The 27994-nt window shown below is 35.7% G+C and overlaps 1 protein-coding gene across 1 annotated transcript in view; it reads left to right on the forward strand.

Annotated features, from left to right (window-relative positions):
• LRCH2 (leucine-rich repeats and calponin homology (CH) domain containing 2) overlaps window positions 1-23771 on the forward strand; it is a 131839-nt gene extending 108068 nt beyond the window's left edge. The window contains exons 15-21 of the mRNA XM_006759219.2: window positions 10668-10712; window positions 12872-12922; window positions 15156-15213; window positions 15984-16096; window positions 16275-16412; window positions 16493-16570; window positions 23551-23771. Coding sequence (XP_006759282.1) covers window positions 10668-10712; window positions 12872-12922; window positions 15156-15213; window positions 15984-16096; window positions 16275-16412; window positions 16493-16570; window positions 23551-23670 — 603 coding nt within the window. The 3' untranslated portion in view covers window positions 23671-23771. The remainder of the gene's footprint in view (window positions 1-10667; window positions 10713-12871; window positions 12923-15155; window positions 15214-15983; window positions 16097-16274; window positions 16413-16492; window positions 16571-23550) is intronic.
• The last annotated feature ends 4223 nt before the right edge of the window (window positions 23772-27994 follow it).

The following is a 27994-nucleotide window of genomic DNA, read 5'->3' on the forward strand; positions in this document are numbered from 1 at the left end:
AAGAAATCAAATAAAATAATCCTTGAAGTGTCCATTACATAATCATTATTCAACAAATGCTAATTTCTTCCATACGAAGGTATGCTTCAGTCACTGGGAAATATTTTGAGGAGATCTGTAGTTCTCCTCAGTAGTCAGAAGATGTCAGTGTTAGGACACTTGAACAAAATTGAACTATTATTTCCTAAAATGTAAAAATAATTATAAAGTTGAGATACTACTCTCTAAGTTAAGTATAAACTATTACTCAGAATGTCCAGTATTTTCATGATTAAAATATCATTGAAGCATTTAACTGTAATAATCTAATAAAAATAACATTGATTTTCATGAAGTGTCTTTCTTTCAAAAGAAGTTCTCTTAATTACCTATCTTCTGATAATCCAAAGGGTTATTCATAAGATAAATTACTGAATAAATCTGGGTTTATAGTTAATTAAATATTAAAATATGCTACTCCAAAGATTTGTATCAATTTGTATCAAATTGAGGTTGCTTAGGAATGGTTTCTTTTGCTTTGCTATGTTATGAAACATACAGAGCTTTGTGGAATTTTTGCTTAGTGCATATAAATGACTGAGCCATGGGATCTCTTTGTATTACATGGTACATTATTTATGGTGCTGTTATTCAGTATACTTATTAAAAGTGTGTGTGTGTGTGTCCCTCAATTATCACTTCTAGTTGCCAAGAGTAATTTTGAGTAGTATGTTTTTTAGAGAAGCCCCTGAAACTAGGTAAAACATGTTTCAACATATTGGCCAGATTATGTGAGCAAGAAGTTAAATTTAGTCAGATTATATGAGTAAGTAAATCACTGTAGGAGTGTCACATTAAATCTTTCAGACTCCCTTGCCACTGTCATGTACTACTCTAGTAAATACAATTTAATATCCTTGTTGCCAAAATAAAATCACTGCATTTCTCAAAGGAAAGCTAATCTAAGAAAGACATTACTTTATTTTAAAATCTTTTACAGAAATGTATTCATATTGTTTTAATAAGATACACAATAAAATATGAAAATCTAACCTCTTTATAAATTATTTTTCATATAAATGAATAGCTTTAATTTCTTATAAAAATGATAGCACATGAATTTTCTGAATGTATTTGACAATTGACTTTTAAACCAAAAAAAGTTAAAGAATATTAGGCTAACTATACTTAGTTACTTTTAAGGATTATTTGATTTCTTGAAATGTCACATATATTTGCCTTGAAATGTATCTCATTACTATTGTTGTAACTGGACAACCAAGAGGTCTGGGCTGCCTGTCACCACTTGAGCCAATTAAGCAGAAGCAGGGTTGAGTCATATATGAGCATTTATTCCAATACTGCTAGCAGTATGGGAGAGCAGCAGGTCACCCACAAAGATCTGCTCTGACCTCCCCTTGCCAGTTAGCTGGTTATATACACAGAAGAGGGAGAAGATAGCTATGTGCAGCTGCGAGCTACAAGTGTAACATGGAAAGGGGAGGGTAGACTCTGCAGTCCAGCTCTCAGGAGATCAGAGTACCAAAACAAGGTGGCTAATCTTCTATGATGTTACAAACAGCTCAGCCCATTCCTGAGACTGGAGAATGGTCAGCGTTCCTGAAAAAAAACTCCTGGAGGGGGTCAAGGTCCAGGTGCAGCAACCAAATCAAAGTGTGTCATGTCCTTGGTCTGTGCTCAAAAATGTATTTCTTTTTGGAGTAATGGACCCATTGAGGTATCTTATCTTTTTACTGCCTTGTTTCATCCTCCATTTTCCCAGGGGCTTTAAGAAAACTTCTTATTAATTGTTAGACACCTGTGGCCCTATTCTCATTACATGTCCTTCCTCACTCTCATTTCCCCCCTGTTAGTGTTATCATCTCATATCTATGAGATTAGTTTTATATGGAAAATGTCTTACTATTGAACTGTATCAGTCCTGGCCTATTAAATTTTCCCCTTATGGATTTTGGCTCTGAATTCTTTTAGGGAAAAGGGGCGTCGGATCTCTTTACTACTTCCTGTTGATGGGTGGTAGAATCCTGAAGTCCTCCCTATCTGACAAGTGAAGAAGGGAGCCAAAAAGGGGAAAGCAATTTTAAGTGAGGCCGATAGACCATTCATTTTCATTGACTTACTTATGAGTCCAAACTGTTGAGTCTTATTTTTAGGACACAGTGATGCAGATGGCTTCTACAGTGAGGCCCATACTATTTGAGTAATCAGTTAGTTAAGCAGGGACATAAGCATACATTCTATGAAACAGAAGAACACAAAACATAAGGGTTCACGTATATAGTAAATCATAAACCAGTTGAAAAGATTTCCAGATGTAAGGCTTCTGCTGGAATGAAATCACACAGTGACAATCTGATAGATTGCTGTTAGAACATCTCTGGTGATGTCATCAGGTGCTGAGGTCTGTATGGCATACACAGACAAACCTTAAAAAAACCTTTGAAGCCCTAACCGGTTTGGCTCAGTGGATAGAGCGTCAGCCTGCGGATTGAAGGGTCCCAGGTTCAATTCCGGTTAAGGGCATGTACCTTGGTTGTGGGCACATCCCTAGGAGGGGGTGTGCAGGAGGCAGCTGATCGATGTTTCTCTCACATCGATGTTTCAAACTATCCCTTTCTATTCCTCTCTGTAAAAAATCAATAAAATATATATTTTTAAAAAAACTTTGAAGACAGTTAACTGCGTTGGAGTTCATTACCTACAATTGGGTATTATGGTTTCCATTGAAACACAATTTTTCTCCCTAAGATTACCCTCATTTTCATCAAAGAGCCAAATCAAGACTAATCTGTTTACTGTATTGAGTTCCAGTTTGGCCTGATTAATTTGCATAAACACAACAGGAATGGCAATTGATTATATAGGCTTTTAAAATCTGCTTTGCTGGATCTCACAAAGTTAACTCTCAGGGCAAAGAAGCCAAGCTGCACAGTGGCCATCAGACTTTGCCTGCAATACCGATAGGGGTGGGTAAATACCTCAAGTTGTTGAGGTCCCCACAGGTGTCTTGAGGTTCCTTCTTGCTATCAGGAAAGGAACCTTCATTCCTTACCTGGAAAGATTGCCATGAACCATGTGACCAAGCAAGGTACTAGGCTATTTATCTAAGGGGCTTATCAGCTTCAAAGTCAGTCTTCATTCCTTAGAGCTTTCTGGTGACATCTAGAGTCCTAGGATGTCTCTCTCAGACATGACGTTCTAGCAGAGTGCTAGTTAATAAAACCACAATTGGAAACTGCCTTGTGTCCTGTTATGAAGAAAACAGATTCTTATTGGATTTATGCAAACAAACACATTGCCATGAGAACAATAATACTCATTAAGAGTTACCAAATCAGGTAGGGAGAAAAATATAAATGCCTCAATATGGCTTATGAAAGTATAATTTATTAAAGTGCTTTACGAAAAGAAACAAGTTTTCTTATGTCTGGAAAACAAGAAGGTTAAAAATCAGTAATACTTTCAAAAAATTGCAAAAGCTATAATTATTTTTAATTCATTCAGTCCTATAGTCAAATTCTTTTTTCCTGATTTTTCTTGCCAGTGTTTATGGAAATCCAGATACTCTATAGAGTTCTAATAATTTTCATCCAGTTCCAGGGGATGATCTGAAAGTTTATTCTCCAAGATATGTAGCTAACGATAAATTAGATTCTTTTCCATGGATCTTTCAGAAGATGGAACATTTCTGTAAATGTATCAGAGTTAAACAATGTCTGTAAATGACAAAAGAATTTTAAATGACACAGTTATAGATTTAATTACAATGCAACTCACATGGTATCCTTCCCTTTTAACAGACTGGAAAAGAACCAAACAAATTTTGTATTAGTTTACTTTAGATATATGATTTAGTATATCTATAATTTCCTTTTAAGATTTCTCTTCATAACCCTTCTGTGATGTTCACAAACCTTTGTACTCATTTAGAAATAACCAGTTTTAGAATAACCTACTTTCTTCTTTAAAATTCATCTTCATACCACATTCCTTCTATTCTCAAAACTATATAACTTCTTTCCAATTATTTAGAATTCTTTTAGAAAAAATTTTAGGTGACAAGTAATTAACATTTCTCAAATTGGCAATACATTCACATTTTTAAGAGATATATTTCAAATAAAATGTACGATATGTTCATTAATACATTTAAGTCCATTCTCCAGCTTCTCTGCAATAAGAAGCCCAAAATAGGCAAACTCAGATCAATTAATATTTCAGTATCCTGTTATTTCAAAATACCTAGATATTTAATAATTTTTTATTATTTAAATCAGCAAGACTCTAAAGTTTTAAGCTACCTAAGCTACTAAAGACTTTGGAAAACTGTATTTAGATAAATATAATTATACTAGAGGCCTGGTGCACAAATTCGTGCACAGGTGGGGTCCTTTGGCCTGACTAGTGATCAGGGCCATTGGGGCTATCTTGCCCAGTCTCCATAGGGGCCAATCGGGGCCAGCCATCCAGGTGGAAGGACTGCAGGAGGTTGGCTGTGGGAGTGCACTGACCACCAGGGGACAGCTCCTGCATTGAGCATCTGCCCCCTGGTGGTCAGTGCGTGTCATAGCGACCAGTCATAATGGTCGCTTGGGCTTTTATATATATAGATTGTAACACTTTATTAAAACCCTTCATTTTAGTTATACCTATTCATTATGTCTTAACAACTGAGATTTTAAAGTCAATTATTACCCAAGGCATTTTCTTGGCAAATTTTGTAACAAAGATAACATGACCTTGACAACTTTTAAGAGGCTGGAGAAAAGATGAGTGGGAGGGGGGTTTACAAGAGTTATTTCCCATATCTATATGTTTTTTTTTTCTGAGTAGAATTCTTATGATGTAACAACATGATAGCTTGCATATAAGAGATCTTATCACCCTTTAAAACAGAAACAAAACAACCTCTAAAGTAAATAAATGAGTACTCTCAAAAGAAGGGACTGGGACACTAGCCTTACTATCTTATCTCATACCAACCTGCGTAGCAAATGACCTTCACAAGGTCTGAGTGGCACAAAGCCCCAACAGCCTAGACAGGATTCCCAATGTTCATGAAACAGTGAAGTGCAAACCAAGTCCCCAAAAGATAAAGAAAATAACATCTGTAATCAAAGTTACATTACAGAAAGACAAGAACGCTTACTAGCTAAGCGTTATGGGTGGCTGATGCCTTGAAAGGGAGAGCAGGGAGTAACCCGAGATAAAGAACTCTTGGCAGCTGCTGGGAAGTTCCTGCTAACTCTGCCATGGGTTCGGCAGCTGGAGCCCCCAGCCAAGTGGAATGTGCCCCATCTTTAAATTAAATTAGACAACAAAGAGACACAAAGCAACAATCAACAGAGACGCTCTATGTTCAATATTTACAGGCGCGCACAACCACAGACGAGCTTTAGACCATACTCATTGTCCAGTCACAGAAACCACAGAATGCCCTGCGTTTAAAAAACAAAACAAAACACTAAAGCAGAGCAAAGTCTCTCCTCCCAGAGTGGCTCAGACTAAGGGCTCCGAGACCAGACAAGGACCTCTGGAGGTCTCTTGCCACCAGGACCTGGTCAGGCTCACCCAGTACATGCATGCCTTACGCAGTATAAGCTTCCTTACAAAGAAGCCCAGACAAGAAGCAGCTCTCGTGCTACACAAGCACACTTGATTCCTCTTGCTCTCTTACAAAAAATGCTTGATTCAACTTAGGTGGGAGGACGAGGATTGCTGGAGCTGACAGTGGACTCCACAGGAAAATTCCTGACAGTGTTGCAAGTAAAAAAGTCCCGATTTCAGCCCCAGGAACCCCCCAGTCCCCCCAGCAAGCAGGCTCTCCAGTACTCACCTCAGAAGAAATCCCACTGGAGGTCCCGGCAGAGTCGCCAAATTATGTAACCGGACAACCAAGGGGTCTGGGCTGCCTGTCACCAGTCAAGCCAATTAAGCAGAGACAGGGTTGAATCATATATGAACATTTATTCTAATACTGCCAGCAATATGGGAGAGCAGTCAGTCACCCTGGAAATTCAGCTCTGACCCTCCCTTGCCAGTTGGCTGGTTATATACACACAGGAGGGAGAAGATAGCTACGTGCAGGTGCGAGCTACACGTGTAACATGGAAAGGGAAGGGTAGAGCCTATAGTCCGGCCTTCAGGAGCTCAGAGTCCGAAAGCAAGGTGGCTAATCTTCTATGATGTTACACACAGCCCAGCCCGTTCCTGGGACTGGAGAATGGTCAGCGTTCCTGAGAAAAACTGGAGGGGGTCAGGGTCCAGGTGCAGCAGCCAGACAAAGGGTGTCCTGTGTTCAAAAATGTATTTCTTTTTGGAGTAATGGAACCATTGAGGCACCTTATCTTTTTACAGCCTTGTTTCATCCTCCATTTTCCCAGGGTCTGTAAGAAAACTTATCTGTAGTTAGTGAGGTGAGTATTGGACAACTGTGGCTCTATTCTCATTACATGTCCTTCCCCACTCTCATTGTGACAGAACATTGTAGTGACTCATAAAATACATCTAACTTCATAAATATAGTATAATATTTTAATTTAAAGACTAACTATATATATGTACATATATATATACATACATATATATATTTATGATCATAGTTACTTTTATAATGGAATAAGGAAGCCAAGTGGGCTTGTGAAATAACCTGCTTTATTCTGAGTCAGAGTTTGTGCATACTTACTATCTTTCCTGTGAAATTAATGTAAGCTTCAAAGATGAACTGACCTTTCTGTTTCTGAACAGGCCTTTATTGTGGTTTTTAAGTTTGGCTGTAAAAAAAAACTTCAGTTATTCAGACTAATATTAACCGAGGACAGCTGAGTAGAATTAGTAAAAAGTTGGCCTTATAGAATATTTTCAAAGCTATGTATATATTAGGTTTTGGACCTTTAAATATGTACAGTAATGACAACTTAGTAGCATCTTTCTAAGTTTTTATGTATAACAGGCATTTTTAGCTAGAATAGTAGTTAAGTAACAATAATAAAAGTCTCATTATTTAAGTTATTGACTGCATCATCCTTTGTTTCTTTCCATTATCAATTATCCGCTCATTTTTCTATGTCCTTTTTACTACCTTCCGTCTCATAAATAAGCTCAGATCTCTACCATTATCTCAGATTCCCCTTTCAGCTATTGCCATATCTCTTCACATTAACCTCCTAAAGGCAAAATCCAGTGTAGCATTTGACAGTGATGACCACATCCTTCTTTTTGAAACTCCTTTCTTGATTTGTACCTCACATTACTCTTCCCTGATTTGTCTTTTCTTTTTTATGTTCTTATCTAACTTCTGCTTGCTCTTTAAGGTCTCATTCTTTTTTTATTACTCTAAAAACTCTGTGAAACTTTTATGACTCCAAATGTCTCTTATATTCATCTGGGTCCGAACTTCTGGTCTCCAAACCTGTGTTTCTAATTGTCTTGGTGCCCTACGTGTATTTCACATTCAGTATGTCTCACCTTCCTGGCCCTTTATCATGGAACTTGCTCCTTCTTTCTATCCTATTTTTTTAAAAATAAAAAATATATATTTTTATTGACTTTTAGAGAGAGGGGAAGGGAGAGGAAGAGAGAGAGAGGAAAAAAAAAACCCAAGCAAAGCCAAAACATCAACTGGCTGCTGCTTTCATATCCACTATGGGATCAAGCCTGCAACCCGGGCATGTGCCCTGACGGGGAATCCAACCCACAACCTATCATTGCACGTGACCATGCCCAACCAACTGAGCCACACCAGCCAGGACTGCTCCTTACTATTCTTTTTTAAAATATATATTTTTATTGATTACAGAGAGGAAGGGAGAGGGAGAGAGATAGAAACATCAATGATGAGAGAGAAAAATTGATTGACTGCATCCTGCACACCCCACACGGGATCGAGCCCGCCACCTAGGCGTGTGCCTTGGCCGGGAATGAACTTTGACCTCCTGGTTCATAGGTCAACGCTCAACCACTGAGCCATGCTGGCCGGGCTTTATTCTTTATTTTTGTTAGTGGTAGTGTTATCTGCTTTATTGTCTAAGCTTTATACCTCAGTCCTTCTCGTCTTTCCCCCTCTCATTCCCTCGCCTAATTGGTCACCGGGATGTTAATTGAACATCTTTTTTTTCCAATCCATCACCTCTTCTCCATCTCAGTTACCCTGGCTTTTGTGGAAATCCTCATTTTTCTTTTGTGTCTGGGTAATTACAATAACTTCTTTTTTAAAAAATAGATGTAATAACTTCTTAATGCTCCCTCCCTTCTCTAGTTTCACAGCTTTTGAGAGATTCCTGACTTGAATTTCTTTATTGGCTCCCCATTATTAATAACGTAAAGTTTGGACAGCTTAAAAATTTCATGGGCCATACTTACCTACTTCTCTAAGTTTTATTTCCTGTCACAGTTCACGTCCCCGTTAGTCACATCGCTTTGTTTTCTGCAGAGGCTGAGCTTTTTTATTTCTTTGTGCTTTTCTTTTTCTGGGAATCCCATTAGCCCTTTCATTTCTGGTAAATTTCTACTAATTATTCAGGATTTAGAGATGGAAGCATATAACATGGTGGTTAAGAACCTGGGCATCTGCCAAAACCGGTTTGGCTCAGTGGATAGAGCGTCAGCCTGTGGACTGAAGGGTCCCAGGTTCGATTCCAGTCAAGGGCATGTACCTGGGTTGCGGGCACATCCCCAGTGGGGGATGTGCAGGAGGCGGCTGATCGATGTTTCTCGCTCATCGATGTTTCTGACTCTCTGTCTCTCTCCCTTCCTCTCTGTAAAAAATCAATAAAATATATTTAAAAAAAAAAAGAACCTGGGCATCTAGAATAGTATCTTTTCTTTTTTTACAGGATTGTTATAACTATTGAATGATTTAATGTAAAGTGCTTAGAGTAGCACTTGCCACAGAGTATACACTTAGTAAATATTAGCTTATTCACTCAAATGTCCCTTTGTTTTGTTTTATTTTGTTTTGTATTAATCATCTATTATTGGATGTTAATTCTCAGTTAGAATATGAAAGCATTTAGCAAAGATCAGGGGTGCCCAGCAAAGAAAGCCATGGTCAGGAATGCAGACTCTGCCCTCCACACTGGGCTTTCTTCTGTGATACTGAGTAGATGCTCGCTGTTGAGCTCGTTGTAAGAAAGGCAGTAGTGGAAAAGTACCTAAGCTGCCAGCATAATAGAAAGCCTCAGTAATGCTCCTTTTCTTCATATTGACATTCTTGTAATACCCATTGATAGTAACCTCTTAGAAACACTCCAACAGTGCCTTTAGGGGTAAAATCCTGCATCGGTTTCCAACTTGGCAGCTCCCTTATTTTAACATCCATGGGTTTCTTCTTTGCCGGTATGACTGATGCCATCTTGGAGTCCTGTTGTCTGCTGTCCAAATGTCATTGTTTTGTTGGAGTCGAATAAAACCAAGAATAAGTGACATGAGTGGGGATCATACCGTGGGGTAGCAAATGGATTTATTCACACGTTGCAGACTCCATTCAGTGGCAGTCTGGAACATTGGATTGAAAGCATATTGTAGCTTTGTCTGGGATCAGCTGGAAAGAGCAAGTACCCTGATAGAAATCACAAGAGAGACAGAGGAGACAGAGGAGGTTTGTATTTGTAACCCCCAATACCGCTTAGCCCCCAATTTGTGGTTGAGCTACCAGGTGGGCTATTTATTTTTTGAAGAATTATGGAAGATAATGCTGCATAAGTCAATGGGGCCATTAAATACAACCTCGAATGCCAGGCAAAGTAATTTGGACATAATCCAGAAGTTAGTAGGATTTTCCAACAGAAGAGTCATGAGTTACAAGTAGTGTTTGGAGAAGGTTAATCTGCACTGATTTGCAAGAGTATTTGTGGTGGTGAGGAATCAGAAGTAAGAACACAGTAGTGGTTGTCATACTTGTATATCCTTGATTCTAAGAAGCACTTTTCACATACTAGCCTTTTTTGGTATTGACCATATCACCTCTATGCCTAAGTTTAAAATGAAGACCATAGTATTTACCTCAGAGTTGTTACAAAAATTAAATGGGTTAATAAGTGTAACACACATCAATCAGTGTCTGACATGTAAGACATTTCAATTAGTGCCTGGTATATAGTAAGTGCTGGCATAGTGTTAGCTACCATCACTATTACTATTATTATATACCCAATATATACATTTAATGTAGTGGTGGTGTTTTGTTTTGTTTTTACCTGAAATCAGTAGGTTTCTTAATAATAGATGACGTTTTCAAATGGTGAGATTACAGACTAAATATGATATAATGGGGGCTAGAATAGGATGATAGTTGTGAGAATTCAAAAGTAAGTCTGAGATAAAAACAAGTGACATGATGACATGTTGGATTTAGTGGATTAAGAAAAGAGAGGATTTAAGACAACCCTCGGGTTGAAAAACTGAATGAATGAAAAATGGATTGGTTTAGGGAGGAATTGTTACTTGATATACATAAAATACTTAAAGCAATGCCTTGCACATAGAAAGTACTGTATGTGTTAGCTACTAGTAAGTAGTAGGACCATTTAAACTGGTTATGTAATTAAACTTAATATCACATAATTTAACAAAAATAGCAAAATATGAATAAGCCTCACATATAATTTACTAGTAGAGAATTCCCATGTTCAAGGAAAATTAAAGTATGTGTTTTAAATATTTTTCAGTATAAATCATCAAGGAAGAGTTCAAGTGGCAATGAAAATGATGAGGTGAGAAAAGAGGGTAATATTACCAAGTTTTGGAAATGTTTACTTTTCATATGTAGTTGGCTCAATCTGAGTACAATGTAATTCATCTTTCAGTGTCTTTGTTATTGATTTAATGCCTGGGTTTTCTCCAGTAAAAAAACAACTGAGAATCATCATATAAGTATTAATTTAATCATATAATATCTGTATGTCCAATAATTCCTGTAATTCCAATAGTTTAATTTTAGAATTCTAACATTCATCTTGAAATTGAAATTCAAGAATTCAAAATTTTTATATTTTCCTAAATCAACCTAGTGGTCAATTGAGATTTGTTTGGAATTTATTAAGCTCTTTCCACAAATTCTGTGTTCTGTTTTACATTTAAACTTACTAGTAGATTTCTACAGTTTGTGCATTACTATAAATTTTTTTACCTCACCATTTTAAGCTATGCAGCAGCCTGGAATTTTTCAAATGATAGTCTCATTGCATAGATACTTAAGCTTTGTGTATTTGGTTTGGAGGTATTGGTAGTTAATTTTATGTTGGTTCTTGGCAGGGCTTCTGAAAACACCTTTAATTTTATGAAATGGGATCATGCAGAAAACGTTTGCTGAATTCTGAACTCTAGTGATTCAGCTTGGCTCTTCTCCCTGTCCCTTTATATTTTTTGTCCACTTTGTCCTGCCTGCCTCAATATCTAATCAGTTATCAAGACATACTTTTTTTATACTGAAATATTTTGAATACATCCCCCACCTGCACATCTGCTCTTTCTGTCCCGGCACAGGCCCTCATCATTTCTTGCCTTTACTACTGCAGTACCACCCTTGCTCACCTGTTCCTTGCTCCAGTCCTTTCTCACAGCTCTAGCACACCACACAGGACATTTATTCGCCATTCAACAAATGATTAGTGACTACTTACTACATACAATCCAATATGTCTTCATGCACTTGCCTTGGATTGTAACATATTAATGCCATTTTCCATCAGAAATTTATCTTAACATATGCCACAATGATGGTTTCAAAGAACACAAATGTGATCAGGCCGTTCCCTTGCTTAGAAAGCTTCAATGTCTCCCCATCACTTAGAGGGTAAATTCTAAGTCCTTAGTCAAGACCCTGTTTATATCAGCCTCAAATCCCGATTTGCCCTCCTTTCACCTTACTCTCCAGAAATAGGGAACTGCTCAAAAGCTTTCTGCACTCCTCATTCATTGCTTCTGTGCCTTTGTTTTGTCTTCTCCTCTTGGAATGCCGTTCTTTTCTTTTTCTGCTAAACACCTACTCAGTTCTTATTGTGACTCAGGAAATTTGCCTTTCTCAACCACAGCCACCATCTCTCCAATTGCCCCTTGTGCCTCAAAATATGCCATCCAGAGCTCTTTGTTTTACTGAGAGAAGGCTGTATTACCTATATGACTGAATCTATTTTCCCGCTAGACTGAGAGATCCTTGAGTGGATGATTTTACTAAATTTCTGTATTTCGAATGTGTAGCACAGTACCTGACATACAGTAAGTAGTCAGTAATCATTTGTTGACTGGTGAATAAATGTCCTGTGTGGTGTGCGTATTCAAGATTAAATGTTAAGATTTTTGTGTTGGGTTGGTAGTAGTCATGCAAAAAACATGGGCTACTTAATATTACTTTATGCAATTAAATTATTTCTAAGCCTATATTAGCTACACATATTTTTCCAGGTAAATGTTTTTATTTGGGGTGATGGAATTTTTGCATGTCTTCATGCACTTGCCTTGGATTGTAACCTATTAATGCCATTTTCCATCAGAAATTTATCTTAACATATGGATCTTTTCTAAGAAATATGAAAAGGTTTTTCTTTTGTGATATAGAAAGGAAATAAATTTATAGGAAAATATTATGTGAGTGGATAGCGCTTCTAAAACTTTAAAGTGCTTATGAATCACTTCATTGACATACAGATTCTAATTAAGTAGGTCTTGGGTGAGGCCTGAGATTCTGCCTTTCTAACAAGTTCTCAGAGGCTGCTGCTGCTGGTTCAGAGACCACACCTGGAGTAGCAAGGTGGTAGACCATATTTTCCAGATTTTCTGTAGCAGTTGATCAATTTTCAGTTTTCTTTTTATATGTCTAAATTATCATTCATGTTTTAATTTCATTTTTCATCTTTTTATTTTTATATTTTAGCAAGACAGTGATAATGCTAACATGTCACCACAATCTCCAGTATCATCTGAGGTACAAGTTCTGTTTTTATATGTGTACATACGTTTCTTTCTTGTCTCTTCTCTCTAACCTCATCTTTTTTTTTACAATGTAATTTATTCACCCATAATTTAGAAAGCCATCTAGATTAATTTGTACAAACCTAGCCTATAAAGAATTCTAAGAACACCACCATATTTTTGTACAAATATTCATAATAAATATAACAAGTTACTCATAGGGAAATGCTTATGGATCAGAAAAAAGCATTCGATATATACAATTTTTATTTTGTATAATTAATCCATATTTTGAAATAAATTATAGAAACAGCTTTAAAGTTTGAAATTTGCAAAGTACGGCAGCATTGTGCAATGACCTTTGGTTTTTCTCATAGCCAATTAGGTCTGAAAGCAATGCAAGAGAAACTTCCTTTTTCCACGAGAAACATCCCTGCAGTGGGTTGTTCCTATCGACAGGAGGATACACATTTCCTGGCATCATAAACTGGGTGGCATGGGGAGGATGGGCAGATGAAAGTTTGTTAGATCTCAACCAAATACTCTGGTGGTTTGAATGGTTGATTCTAATTTAGCTAAACCTATTGCTTTACAACACGATGCAAGTTTTTAAAATTCCAAACAGTATCTCTTCTACTTCAGATTACTTTATTTAGTGTTCTAAACATGTTTTGACATTAGTAAATAAATGATCATGCACTCATTTGGTGAATTCAGGACTTTGCCTAAATGTTTGGATGATCCAAATTCACCATATAACTCTGGTTAATTAGGTAGTATTTTTTTATATAGTTAGTGTTGAATATTTTTTAAAGCTAGGATTATTTGTTCTTTTGGATGAGTTGAATTGTAAAACTTTTAAACAGACTTAGACATTAATTTTATAAACATGTTTCTAAATTATTTATATGATAGGTAAAATGATTTACATTGTTTTGGAAAATAATTTAAATTAGGATATCCTAAAATTTGTCTTTGTCATATGCTTTTGTTAGTCTTTTACTTTCAGTTATAACAAATGTAAGCATATAAGTGACTACTTATTTGCCTGATTGCTTTGTGATTTTATGATCAGTGCCTACAGGGAGAGTATTAGTGCCAGTTTTCTCAAGTAAATCATATTGTTTATTTAATACATTTTGCTTGCATTTGGATAAATAAAATTTTGTCTGGGAATTCATAATATTTTAACCAAAAGAATGAAGGCAAACTGTGAGGTAGCTCAACTGACATTCAGCTTGAACTGTATATCACATGTTAATCAGAAAATACACAGAATCAGCAGAATTCTGGTTGCTTCAATTTCATGTGTGAAAGGAAAATGATAAAAGATATATTAGTATAGTACTTTACTGCTAACAAAGGCTTGCCTCTACATTTGAACCTAAGAGCAATCCCATGAGCTGGGTATTAGCCTCATCATGTTATAGCTGAAGAGACTGATAACTTTGCCCAAAGACTCCAGTCAATAAATGGTAGAGAAGTGACTGAAATCCAGACTCTATATACTTCACAGTTGTTGCACAAATGAAATACGATGCTCCTAAAATGACCTTATCTTACCACTTTACATTTACAAAGGGCTTTCTTTTAGTTATCTCAGCTAATCTTCACAACACCCCATTTTAAAGATGAAGAAACAGTCACAGAAATTAAATGTTTTGCTTAAGACTTAGCTTAAGCTTTCTGACTCCAAGTTCAGATTTTTAAAAGTATGCCACAGTTCTTTCCAAGCATGTAACTGTGTGAAAGCACTTTGAAGCAATGTACATTTTAATAGAAGACATAATAATTTATCATCTATCATTCTGCAACTCCTGTTAGTATGAATGTGTAGATTTGCCTCATATTATCCATTAAGTGTCAAGTCCGTGGTGGATACTGAGTAAATGTTGCTAATTTCACTCATCTTTTCATTGATGTTTACTTCATTTGGGGGGAGACATTAATTTCTTATTTATTCAAAAGTAATATCTTTATTTTATACAATTCAGTAATTTAATTTTTAATTTTATTTATATTATGAGAGAGAAGTATTTAAAGGCTTATGTTATCAGGTCAATTAGCAAATATTTATACATATTTTAAAAGTGAAATTATCAATTTGAATTGAAATGCATTTGACCTTTTCTGCTTCACTAATCATGCAAAAACATACTTTTCAAAATTGAAATGGATATGAATAACGATCTTAATTATTTTGAAAGAAAAGAGGTTTTATTTGCTGTTGTTTTTTTTGTTTTTAGGAATATGATAGAACTGATGGTTTTTCACATGGTCCTTTTGGCTTGAAGCCAAGATCAGGTAAATATATATTCCGCATATAAAAGTTATTGGTTCTATGTGAAACTAGAGCTTCCAAACTTAACTGGGATTTGATTCCATAGTTTTAAGTACACATAGATTCTTTCCCCTCCCCTAAAAGTAATTTTCTCTTAACCTTATTTGTCTTTCCAATTCCCATTCCCCATTTCTTTCTTCCTCTTTACCTTCAAGCTCCTGAAACCTCAGCTTTTTGCCTTAGATATACTGCAGTCTTATTTCTACTCTACTGTGACTGCTATTAGAATGACCACTCTGCCAGCAAACCAAACACTGTTTGAAATTATAGCACACCATTATATTGTGGTTTTAAAAAGGGATCTTTTCGCATTTGGCAAGCCCAAAAGAAAATGGATCCATGTTACTTGGCAAGGTATTGAATTATAGTTTTTATTCCTGAATAACTGTATTGACCTTCAAGAATAGTTTCCTTTTTCTTTAAAGATAATAAAGGATGATTTATGTTTAATAATTTTTGACCTGGATCATAAGTTTCTAAAAATGTAATAGTATGTTTAAATAAGAACATATATAGGTGGTAGAAATTGTTACATTTATCTTCCCTGTTGCTTTCAGTTATGCAGATAAGTAGATTTTAATGATATTAGGTAAAATCTATTTAGAATGTATTAATAAGTAATAGCGTTTTATGTAATTCTGCATTGATTCTTTTTATCATGCCTCTTTTTCCTACCGATGGTTGATCCTTCTTATTAGCTTTTTAATAAGCTAGGAAATTTCTGTTTTTATAGCTTTTAGCCGCTCGTCTCGCCAAGAATATGGGGCAGCAGATCCTGGATTTACAATGAGAAGAAAAATGGAACATTTACGGGAAGAAAGAGAGCAAATACGACAACTTCGCAATGTGAGTCAGATTGACCTTTCAGATCTGCTTTGAATGGGTTTAACTTGAAAAATTAATAATTTATGTATGGGTTTTCTTTTCAATGCTCTTTAAAATTTTGGATTATATCATGATTTATAATATAAATATATAAGACATTTAGGTAGAATATCTGTGATTTATACCCATTTCTTTGTAGAATCTCGAATCCAAGTTGAAAGTAATTTTGCCTGATGACATTGGAGCTGCACTGATGGATGGGGTTGTTCTTTGCCATTTAGCCAATCATATAAGGCCACGCTCTGTAGCTAGTATTCATGTGCCATCACCAGCTGTGGTAAGATTTGTCTACAATTTTTAGTTCTGTAAAGGAAGATAAATATGCCTGAAAAATCACTTTTTTTTCTTACTTTACAGCCTAAACTGAGCATGGCAAAATGTCGAAGAAATGTAGAAAATTTTCTTGATGCTTGTAAAAAGTTGGGTGTTTCACAGGTAATTGTTTTTTTTTTCTAACAAATTAATTTAAATATTAATTTATTACATGCATACTGGGGTTCTTATTCTTTGTAATAGGAATGAATAGTGCTCTTTAAACATGAAAATTATTACCTTCCATTGGTACCTTCTACTGAGTTCCAGCTTTAACTATAGCAGCTCTCTAATGAATGTTTTAAAGCTACTTTGAAAGTCATTTAGAAAACAGCTGCATATATGGGAAAATTGACTCATCATACACATCATTGAATAAATATAACTTAGTGGCCATATTACAATTTGGTTTTGATTATTGCTGCTATCATTTTTCCTGCTGGAGGACATTTGGGACTCCTTTGCACAATAACAGACACTGACTGGAAGATCTGTATTCAAGGTGAACAGCGTTTTTATTTTAAAATTTTTTTTTTATTGATTTTAGAGAGAGAGGAAGGGAAAGGGATAGAGTGATAGAAACATCGATGAGTGAGAAACATTAATCAACTGCCTCCTTTATGCCCCCTACTGGCGATTGAGCCCATAACTCAGGCATGTGCCCTTACTGGGAATCCAACTAGTGTCCTCTTGGTTCATGGGTCAATTCTCCACCACTGAACCACACCAGCCAGGCAAGGTGAGCAATGTTTTAAACTTTATTTAGAATGTCTAGTTGGAAATCGTAGTAACACTATGATAATTTCTCACTGGACGAAATTTGTAGGAATTGTCTTATGTTTCATGTAATAGTTGCAATACTATAAAGTTAACAGAGCTATGTTGCCAATGTATAATGAAAATGAATAAACAAAATATTGTTTTTTTTGGAAAATCTAATAAGCCTAATGTCAACATGACTGACTTTTGAGAGGACATGACATTGTTAGCAGATCACAATCTAGTTGTGCTTTTTAAAATTTAACTTTTAAAATTATTCTTATTGAGACATAACTGACATATAATAAATGTAAGTTTAAGATTTATAATGTGTTTATTTGATACACTTATATAATGAGTTGGGCTTGTTAAGCTCTCTTTTCAACATTGTCATTCATAATAGTCTAGTCTGTAGATTCCACTTTAACCTCTTTTCTCAAATGAATAAATATAATTTATATGTAGAGAACCAGTTGAATTGCTATGTAATTCTGAAACTATATCCTATTTTCTTCTAATTATCTCTTTTCTGTGGTTGACATGTTTTAAAATTTTAATTCTTAACCATTTTTATTTTAGTTCTTTCTTTTTTTCTGTTCTTCATCTCTTAGTGGGAAAATAAAAAATTAGGAAGGTTTTTTCCCAAATAATATTGTATTATATACATTTTTCTGTTTTTCCATTTTTGTTTTAAGACTTTTTTGGGGGAAGATTCCTCAATGAACATTTATTGAATGAATGCATGTTTTCAAATGAGGAAAGTGAGGCACCAAGAGGTTAGGGAACTTGTCCAAGGTCACACCTTTAGTAAACACTGGAACCATGCTTTGAACCCAGATAGTCTAACTCCAAAACCCACTGTCTTAACTTGGATACTTTTCTTTTACATGAAAGAAAAGCCAGTCCAACATATTACAGACACTTTCATGACACATTTGGCAAGGAGGGTACATGAAAAGGTCTTACAAATATTGTTCTCCTTAACGTACCATTGTCTTTTCTCTACACCTTGTTCTAGGGCAGTATTAGTGCCTCACCTATCCTCAACATAAGGACGGTGGGCTATGGAGGAATCAGTCAACTCCCATTTTCTAAACACTCTAGTACAGGCAAGGGTTTATTTGCCATTTTTATGAATTCTTTTATGAAGTATTCTAATCTTTTGTCAATTCTTTAATTGGGTTGTTTTCTTATTGAGCTTGAGATTTCAAAGGCTTTTATCAGATGTATGATTTACAAACTTTATATCTCAGTCTTTGGCTTGTCTTTTTAAAATATATATATATGTTTTTATTGATTACAGAGAGAGAGAAACATTGATCAGCTGCCTCCTTCCTGCCCCACCCTGGAGATTGAGTCCACCACCTGGGCATGTGCCTTGACCCGGAATCAAACCAGTGACTTCTTGGTGCATGGGACGATGCTCAATCCACTGAGCCACACTGGCCTGGCTGGCTTGTTATTTTATTCTTATGTAGTATCTTTCGAAGAACAGCTTTATGTATTTTTGATGTAAAATTTATCATGGTGTCAAACTAAAGAAATCTTTGCATAATCAAAGTCACAAAGTTTTCTTCCTATGTTTATTTTTAGAAGTTTTCTAATCATAGATTTTACATTTAGGTCTATGATCAAATTTCAATTTCTTTTAATAGACGTAGAGCTATTCTGTTTTTTTTTTCTTATTTCTTCTTGCATGAACTTTGGTATACTCTGTCTTTCAAAGAAATTGTCCATTTCATCTAGTTTGCCAATCTTATTGTAAAGTTATTTATTACTTTAGTATTTATGGAATCTCTGTTTTCTTATTTCTGATATTGGAAATTTGTGTATTTTCTCTTTTTTTCTGACTAATTTGTCTAGAGGTGTATTGATTTAAAAACATCTTCTGTATTTGGTTTTATTGACTTGTTTCCTATTATTTTCTGTTTATTTTTTTCTCTCATCTTCATTTTTTCTTTCTACTTGCCATTAGTTTAATGTGCTTTTTTCTACTTTCTAAGGTGGGAGCTAAAGTCATTGATTTTGAAACCTATTTTCTTCTCTAATATATACTTCAGTAGTTATTTGAATAAATAAGCAAAGTATTAGGAGAACAACTAATGCTGCAGTGAAAATGGAGATAAAAAAGATAGTTTTTGAGGACTCTTGATAAATGGAATATTACAATAGTATGTGATGAATGGTTATTGGAGTAAAGAAGAAAGAGAAAACTTATGGTTCTCAGGTTTATGTTAAGAGAGATTAAACAGTATATTATTCACAGGTATAGAAGGATAAGTAATTTAGTGAGGAAGTAGTTCTGTTATGGACACGTTAATTTTGATATGTCTGTTGACATCCATTTGACTGTATCAAGTTGACATTTGTATCTGCAGTTCAATAGAGAGATCTTGGCAGAAAGTACATTTTTTTAAATAATCAGGATGGAGGATATAGTTGTTATTTTTTGGGAATAGGGGTCCAATCCTGCCAAGGTTTCTAGTATTTCAAGAAAAACTGGATTTTTTTTTAAATGGACAACTAAAATACAGAACAACTATCATTCAGAACCACTTGAAATCTGGCTGAATGGAAGTCCTACAACTAGAGAAGTAAAGAAGAACGCACATTGAGACTGGTAGGAGGGGGAGAGGCATGGAATGGGCTGGTCCGACACCTACATGTGGTAATTTTTAAACTGGGGGAGAGAGATACCTTGACTGTGGAGGCCTTCTGTAAGAAGAAAAGGGTCCCACCCCCACACCAGACCCCCAGCCCAGGGTTCCAAAGCTGGAAAGAGAAGTCCCCATAACTTGGGGCTGTAAAAACTAGCAGGGACTGTGGTTAAGTGATTTGGTGGAGAGCCAGGCAGTTCCTCTTAAAGGGCCAGTACACTGACTTACTTGCACTTGATCGCTCTGGGATCCAGCACTGGGGCAACAGCTTGGTGGCGGGGGAGGGAGGAAAAGGGTATCAAGGACATACGTGGAGGAACTGGATTGTCTGGCATCAGAGCAAGAATTTGGGGGCAGCTTTCTCCCTGACAGTGGTGCTCGCAGGGGTCATTGTTCCTATGCTTCGACCTCCCCCATTGCAGAGCTAACTGGCAGCCATATCTGAGTTTCCATGAGCCTGGCTCACACTGTTCACTCCACCCTGGTGACTCCCTGAGACTCTGCCCCATCCAATTTGAAACTCCACTCAAGCTTTTCCATATGAATAGCCTTTTCTGGCTTAGGCTTCATATTTTGCTAAAATCTGTCAAACAAGCAGCAGCTGGTGTCAGTGTGCCCCATACTTATCAATAAGAGGCCCAAGACCTGGCACTACCATCAGCCTGCCCTGCTTCACAGCTTGGCTGCACCTGGGCACTTTGAAGCCCAATATAAGGAGCAGCCATCTGCAGATAGCCCTGTATCTCCTGCTGGGTGGCCCCAAGCAGTGGCTGACTTTGCACCTCCCGGGATGCTCCAGAGCCAGTGCACCTGGTGGACAGCTTCAGACCATACCAGATTATAACTCTGCACATTCACAAGCAACACACTCAAGGAGCAGACGTAGTGAGGACCAAAGCCCTACTGAAGCAAGTCCTGCTTCATAGGAGTGTCTCCTGAACAGCAGGTCTTCCACTGTAGTAGTAGCTGGTCCTCACAGCCAAATGGCCGGGAGGTCAATTCCTCCCAGTGACACCAACAGCAGTCAAAGCTCAACTATAAGACTGCGCACATCCCACACAGGGGAGCACTTAAAGTGCCCAGCTCAGGTGACTGGGGAGGCTGAGCCACTGGGCACTACTGGACACCTATTACACAAGGCTACTCTGTCAATTCCAAGAGATATAGCAGCTCTACCTAATAAATAGAAACAAACACAGGGAAGCAGCCAGAATGTGGAGATAAAGAAACATGTCACTAATGAAAGAACAGAAGAAATCTCCAGAAAAAATGAGCTAAATGAAATGGAAGCAAGCAAATTACTGGATGCAGAGTTCAAAACAATGGTTATAAGGTTGCTCAAGGAACTTAATGAAAGCTTCAAGGGACTTAGTGAGACTTTCAGGGAGAAATTGAGAATTTCAAACACATGAAAAAGATCCAGTCAGAAATGAAGGAGATAAGTGAACCAAAATGAAGACTAAATTACAGGAAATCAACAGTAAAGGATGAAGAGAAAAGCAGTTAATTACCTACAAGGGAGTGCCCATATGACTGTCAGCTGATTTCTCAACAGAAACTATGCAGGACAGAAGGGAGTGGCAAGAAATACTCAAAGTGATGAATAGCAAGGACCTACAACCAAGATTACTCAGCAAAGCGATCATTTAGAATTCAATGTCAGATAAAGAGCTTCCCAGATAAGAAAAAGCTAAAGGAGTTCATCACCACCAAACCAGTATTACATGAAATGTTGAAGGGTATTCTTTAAGAAGAGGAAGAGGAAGAAGACAAAAAATATGAACAATAAAATGGCATTAAATACATATCTATCCACAATTGTATCTAAAAATCAAAATAAATGAACAAGAAATCTAACAAAATAACCTGCCCTAGCTGGTTTTGCTCAGTGGTTAGAATATCAGCCTATGGACTGAAGGATCCTGATTTCAATTCCAGTCAAGGACACATGCCCCCGTTGTAGGCCCAATCCCCAGTAGGGGGGCATACAGGAGTCAGCCAATCAATGATTCTCTCATGTTATTGATGTTTCTATCTCTCTCTCCTCCCTTCCTCTCTGAATTCAATAAAAATATTTTTTTAAAAATAAATTAACAAAATAGAGTGATAGTAAAATAGAACCAGAGACATGGAAACATGGAACAGACTGAAGAATCTCCGAGGGAAGGGGAGGTAAGGGGATGGGAAGATATTAACCAAATCCTGTATAATAAAATCCTAATATGCAAATTGAGCAAATCACTCCACCCTGGTGACTCCCTGAGACTCTGCCCCATCCAATTTGAAACTCCACTCAAGCTTTTCCATATGAATAGCCTTTTCTGGCTTAGGCTTCATATTTTGCTAAAATCTGTCAAACAAGCAGCAGCTGGTGTCAGTGTGCCCCATACTTATCAATAAGAGGCCCAAGACCTGGCACTACCATCAGCCTGCCCTGCTTCACAGCTTGGCTGCACCTGGGCACTTTGAAGCCCAATATAAGGAGCAGCCATCTGCAGATAGCCCTGTATCTCCTGCTGGGTGGCCCCAAGCAGTGGCTGACTTTGCACCTCCCGGGATGCTCCAGAGCCAGTGCACCTGGTGGACAGCTTCAGACCATACCAGATTATAACTCTGCACATTCACAAGCAACACACTCAAGGAGCAGACGTAGTGAGGACCAAAATGTGTTTGCAGGTTTGTAAAACACTGTCCCACCCAACTAAAACACAGTTATGAACTAGATGGGGCCCATAGCTGGTCTGTCTGCCACTCATTCTGTTCATTACTCACTTGTTTTCCTGAGGTGAATGATGTCCCAACTGAAGCAGTGGACTGCATTGTTTTTTTAAAAATAGCTACCAAATTTATTTGATGTTGTACACTTACATATTAACCATTTAATCCCTGCAGTTTTGACAATGCTTTGGCAATACCATGGAGAGGACATAGTGTAAAATGAGAAGAGGGTGAACACAGAACCCTTAGAAAACTTTAGGAAGTTAGAAGAGGATCAATGAAGGCTAATGAAACCTAATACAAAGTTGTCTCTAAACTTCTTATAGAATTGCGAAGATCAAATGACACATATGATGTGCTTAGAAGAGGAGGCAGTTGTTATTTTTCAAATTCTAGACTATTGCAACTAAGAAGCAACACAGCATCACTAGAAGCTGGAGGGAAGTACCCTTAAGCCAAGAAAAGTACTGACGTGCTGTATATATCAGATACCATGGAACCTCAGAACTGGTAGAACCAGAGTGACCAATTTTGTACAGGACTGAACAGTTTACAGAGTGCCTCCCCATACTGACTGTTCTGTTTGTTTCTCACACAGTTCTATCTTCAGGATAAAGAAACTGAATCTCAAGAAATTTTAATATTTCAGATTATGTGGCCCCTCTCCTGGCTGGAAATGTAGTGTTCTTTCTACTCCAGCACAAGAGCTTAGGAAACATTTTAGCATGATCATCTCACTTTAAAATACTTGTTCAGGTAGATAAGATTAACAGGTCAAATACAGCCCGTAGAATATAATCCCATACCATAAGAGTCTACTTTTAAACACAGATATTTTAGATTAGAATTGTGTGCTCTGTGCTTGAAGTTTTATAGAAAGCATGTTTTAAAAATCCAATTTTGACTAATCTAGGCTCTACTGCACTATTTAGAAACAAATGTTCAGATACCACTTATTTTGTTTTTCAGGAAAGACTCTGTTTGCCTCATCATATTTTGGAAGAAAGAGGTCTTGTGAAAGTTGGTGTCACAGTTCAGGCTCTTCTTGAATTACCTACAACCAAGGCATCTCAGCTTTCTATGGCTTAATATAACATTTAAAAGTCATAAGTGTATAATTTCATTTATTTGAAGTTATTTCAAATATCTCAAATTCATGAATAAGACTGTCTAATTAAAAATTTATTAGATCAAGCTTTAGTTTAAAAAATTTTGTTAAATTAAAAAATCAAATTGATGCTAAATTTAAAATATGATTTCAATTTAACAATTCCATTAAGTTTACTTTTTTAATGTAGCATACATACCAGTTAACGTCTGGATAAGGTAATCTTTTTTTTTTTTTTTTACCGATTTAAGCAATTCTACATTTGAGTTATTTAATACACTTCTAATTCTAGTTTATATACAATTTCTTTAATCTTTGGTCTTAGTTTTCTAGAAAAAATGAGTAGAGAATACAGAATTATGACTTTATATTAAATTCTTTTAGTATTATAGGTTGTTGCCAAAATATTTTCAGTTGTACTGTAGATTGTTTACATGTGAAGTGCCTGTGTAATTGATGACTCTTTTATAGTCTTAAACATTTTTGCAATTTCTTTTTATGTATTAATGGAATCAGTGAAACTTTAAAATATTTTAGTAGATTTTGTAGTGTCAGTAATTTGTGAGGATTTAAATGTGCCTCACATTATGATATTTGTGTTTTTTATTTAGTCCATTGCAATTTTCCTTAAATTGGTTATTTCATGTTGTCAAAAAGCAATATTAATATGCTTAATTTATGCTATTTAATTTTGCAAAAACTTAATCATCTTTTAAAATGTATTGTTTGAAGAGTATTTTATTTCTGTATTGAAAATGTTACACAAAGCAGTAAGCTTTTTGAGAACTAGCAAAGTACTAATTATCAAGTACATTTTTATAAAACTGCCAAAGTTTGGGTTTATATCTTGACTTTCAAGAACATTACATCGGTGTGCTGCTGATAGTTATATTCAGATTCAGAGAGCAACAATTGAGGAATAGGTTTATATTCAAAATCTGGCCATATGTGGATCCTCTAAATGTTATGATCCTCAACTAACATGATGTTGAATTAAACACAGACCATTCCATGAATATTTTCATAAGTGTACTGTTACATAAAGTCTTTGTTTAATTTTGAGTTGGATAAATTTACTTTGGTAGTAGTGCAGGAATTTTTCAAAAACATTACTGTGACGAATAACTGTTTCCTATAGAAGAACCTTAGTATAATTACTTTTATAGTAGCCAAGCAAGTATCATATCTTAAATATGTGATTATTTGCACTTGTTACCTCCTAAAATGTATGCAACTTATTAAAAATGTTGGCCTGGGTGTTTCAGAGGGTATATAGAAAAGACAAAAACTATTGTGCCAAATGGTTTAATAAGGGCTGATTTAGAAACAACTCTAATATTTTGAATCAGTTGGCATGAAGCCATATAATTAAAATTTAGCTTTAGCACATAGATGTGTTTTTTTACATTCCCCAAGTGTCAAATTGAAACGTTTAAATAATTTAAAGGTTCCTATGACTATATGGTTTAAAATTAAATTCGTTATTACTTTCAGTTGGATCTAAAAAAAAACCCTTCATTGACATAATCTCCCTAGTGAAAACTTGAGTAATAAAGGTAAAAAATGACAAATGAATGCTACAAGTAAAATGACCATTAAAAGCTAAAGCAATCATTCATACTGCTTTCATAGTTATGCTATAGGATTCTTCTTATTAAGCAATCTAGGCTTTAATTGTTTTATAAGTATTTTCCTGTTTCATTGTCATTGAAATATTAGTGAAATTATAGGCCATGTCCTTATTGCATTTCACTTACGTGTCAATTAATTTTTGCTTTAAAGAGAAACTACCCTAGAACCCCACTGTAGCATTTTTTACTACAGAGCAAAATTCTACCTAGAATGGGTCCATCTGAAGTCCATTCCATGGAAGTTTATTTACTATAGTGCCAAAAGGCAGCACCACCTCTAAGGCAGCTTCACAGCCTAGTACCCAAGGACACATTGTATCAAGGCTCTGATGTATTTTTTTTTAGTAGCTTTTTGAATAATTGTAAATTTTTTATGGTCATTATATATTTACTTCAGTTTTGAATTGAGAATGATTATCATTATTTGAATTGGATATGTGATTTGAAGAGGGTTAAATAATCAAACAAATATTTTATTAGGCCCTAAAAATGCAGTACATAGCTACTTCTGCTAAATTTTATTACTGTATGGCACAAGAAAGAAGTGATGTTGGATAAGTTAGAATTGAAATAAAGAGTGAAAATGCATTACCATTTGTTTAATAGTTATCTTTACAGAATACTAGTTTATCGACTTTTCTAACAGAATTTTTTGAAGAATTCAGAAATGTTTGTATTGGTCACAGATCTATCATGATTGATTTTTTCTGATGCATTTAAAGTAAATGGAACCCTAAATGTATAATACCGATGCAAACTGTGGATAAATAAAGTTGAATGAAAAAATTCATTTGTTTTATCTCTCTACCTTTTCTATCAACATAACAGCATCCATTTTTGTAGGTATTTGATAGCTTGTGTCTATGTTCTCTAGTATGGAAAAATAGACTTCAACATGATATTCAAAGTAAGTTGTTTAAGAGTCTAGATTCATTTATATCATATTATTTTTAGTAGGTAACATTTTATTTAGAAAGCAATAATTCTCTTGGCTATCTTTTCAAAATAACACTTTTACTTAAGGTAGAATCTTTATATAACATAAATAGCTTAATAAAAGGTAGGATAGGTCAAATTGTGATTATTTTTATTATAGATTTTAATGTGAGGTATATAATTGAATTACCCTTAAGTTATTATTATTATTATTATTATTTAAATATATTTTATTGATTTTTTACAGAGAGGAAGGGAGAGAGATAGAGAGTTAGAAACATCGATGAGAGAGAAACATCGATGAGCTGCCTCCTGCACATCTCCTACTGGGGATGTGCCCTTGACCGGAATCGAACCTGGGACCTTTCAGTCCACAGGCCGATGCTCTATCCACTGAGCCAAACCGGTTTTGGCTACCCTTAAGTTATTTGATTAAAAGCTTAATCTTTTATTTTCAAATTCTAATTTTTAAGTAATCCACATATTAAAATGACTTTTTTTTCATAGTTGTTATCTTAAAAGTAGAAAGTTATTCAGGTAAATATTATTAAATATAATATTGCCTCTGTTTTATAGTTTTACCCTGAAGTCTCTGATTTAAAGTATTACTTATATAAACAAATATTTGGCATTAAATTGTTTGAAAGCTATTCTAAGTGTATCATAGAATTTTGAATTGTCTTTAGATGCTGATCCTGATGGTCTAATGACCAACTTAAGTAATAAGGCTTTGTGGTGGTTCAAGCATTCATATCAATTTACTGTACAATAATAGTTCAATATTTTAGGTGATGCTTCAAGGTTTTTACAAAAGATACTTGCCCGACTGGCATGACTCAGTGGTTGAGCATCGACCTATGAACCGGGCTGTCATGGTTCCATTCCCAGTCAGAGCACATGCCCGGGTTGCAGGCTCATTCCCCAGTGAGGGATGTGCAGGAGGGAGCTGATCATTATTGATGTTTCTATTTCTCTCTCCTTGTCCCTTCCTCCCTAAAATCAATCAATGAATTTTAGAAGCTACTTAAATTTTTTTCCATAGGTTTCTTTTCTGAAATGTATTCATTTGCTTTAGTAAATTTTGATGTTATACATGGAATGGTCCTAAGGTTCTCAAGAACCTATCCCAGTGTCCAGAGCACTCCGAGGAACTGAGTTCCATTTGATACATTACTGTATATTAGATTAATCTGAAAATGTCCAGCATCTTCTGTTCCTTAGGTATGATCTCTATTCCTGCATTTTAAAACATTTTTGAAAGTCTGTGTGCTTATGGTGTTTAAATAGCTTGGATTTTCCACAAGTAGGTGTGTGTGTGTGTGTGTGTGTGTGTGTGTGTGTGTGTAATGCAAGCCTCCAGCTGTTTTAGCAAAGGAGAGTCTTAGTATATTGGAAAACCAGAGTTTAGGAGTTATGAGAATGCTGGCAACAGTAGTTTAAGATGGAAAGTTGTTGATTGAATCCTTTACAAGTTACCAAAATTTATTAAAAAGAGAAGTTTCTTTAAAATATGATTTTTTTTAAATTCTAAAGAAATTGGATACTATTTTCTCAGACTATGAAATACATAAGTTGAATACATGGCTATTTAAGACTAGTAGCCCGGTGCACAAATTCGTGCACATTAAAAAGGAATTAATTAGCGGAGATATTTTAATATTGCTATTTGCCCTTTCGCTATCATAGAAGTGTGAGAGATGAAAGGAAATTAGTAAAATGTATATGAAAATAATATATA

The sequence above is a fragment of the Myotis davidii genome, unplaced genomic scaffold, assembly GCF_000327345.1.
Source record: "Myotis davidii unplaced genomic scaffold, ASM32734v1 scaffold1596, whole genome shotgun sequence".
In the NCBI taxonomy this organism is placed as follows: Eukaryota; Metazoa; Chordata; class Mammalia; order Chiroptera; family Vespertilionidae; genus Myotis; species Myotis davidii.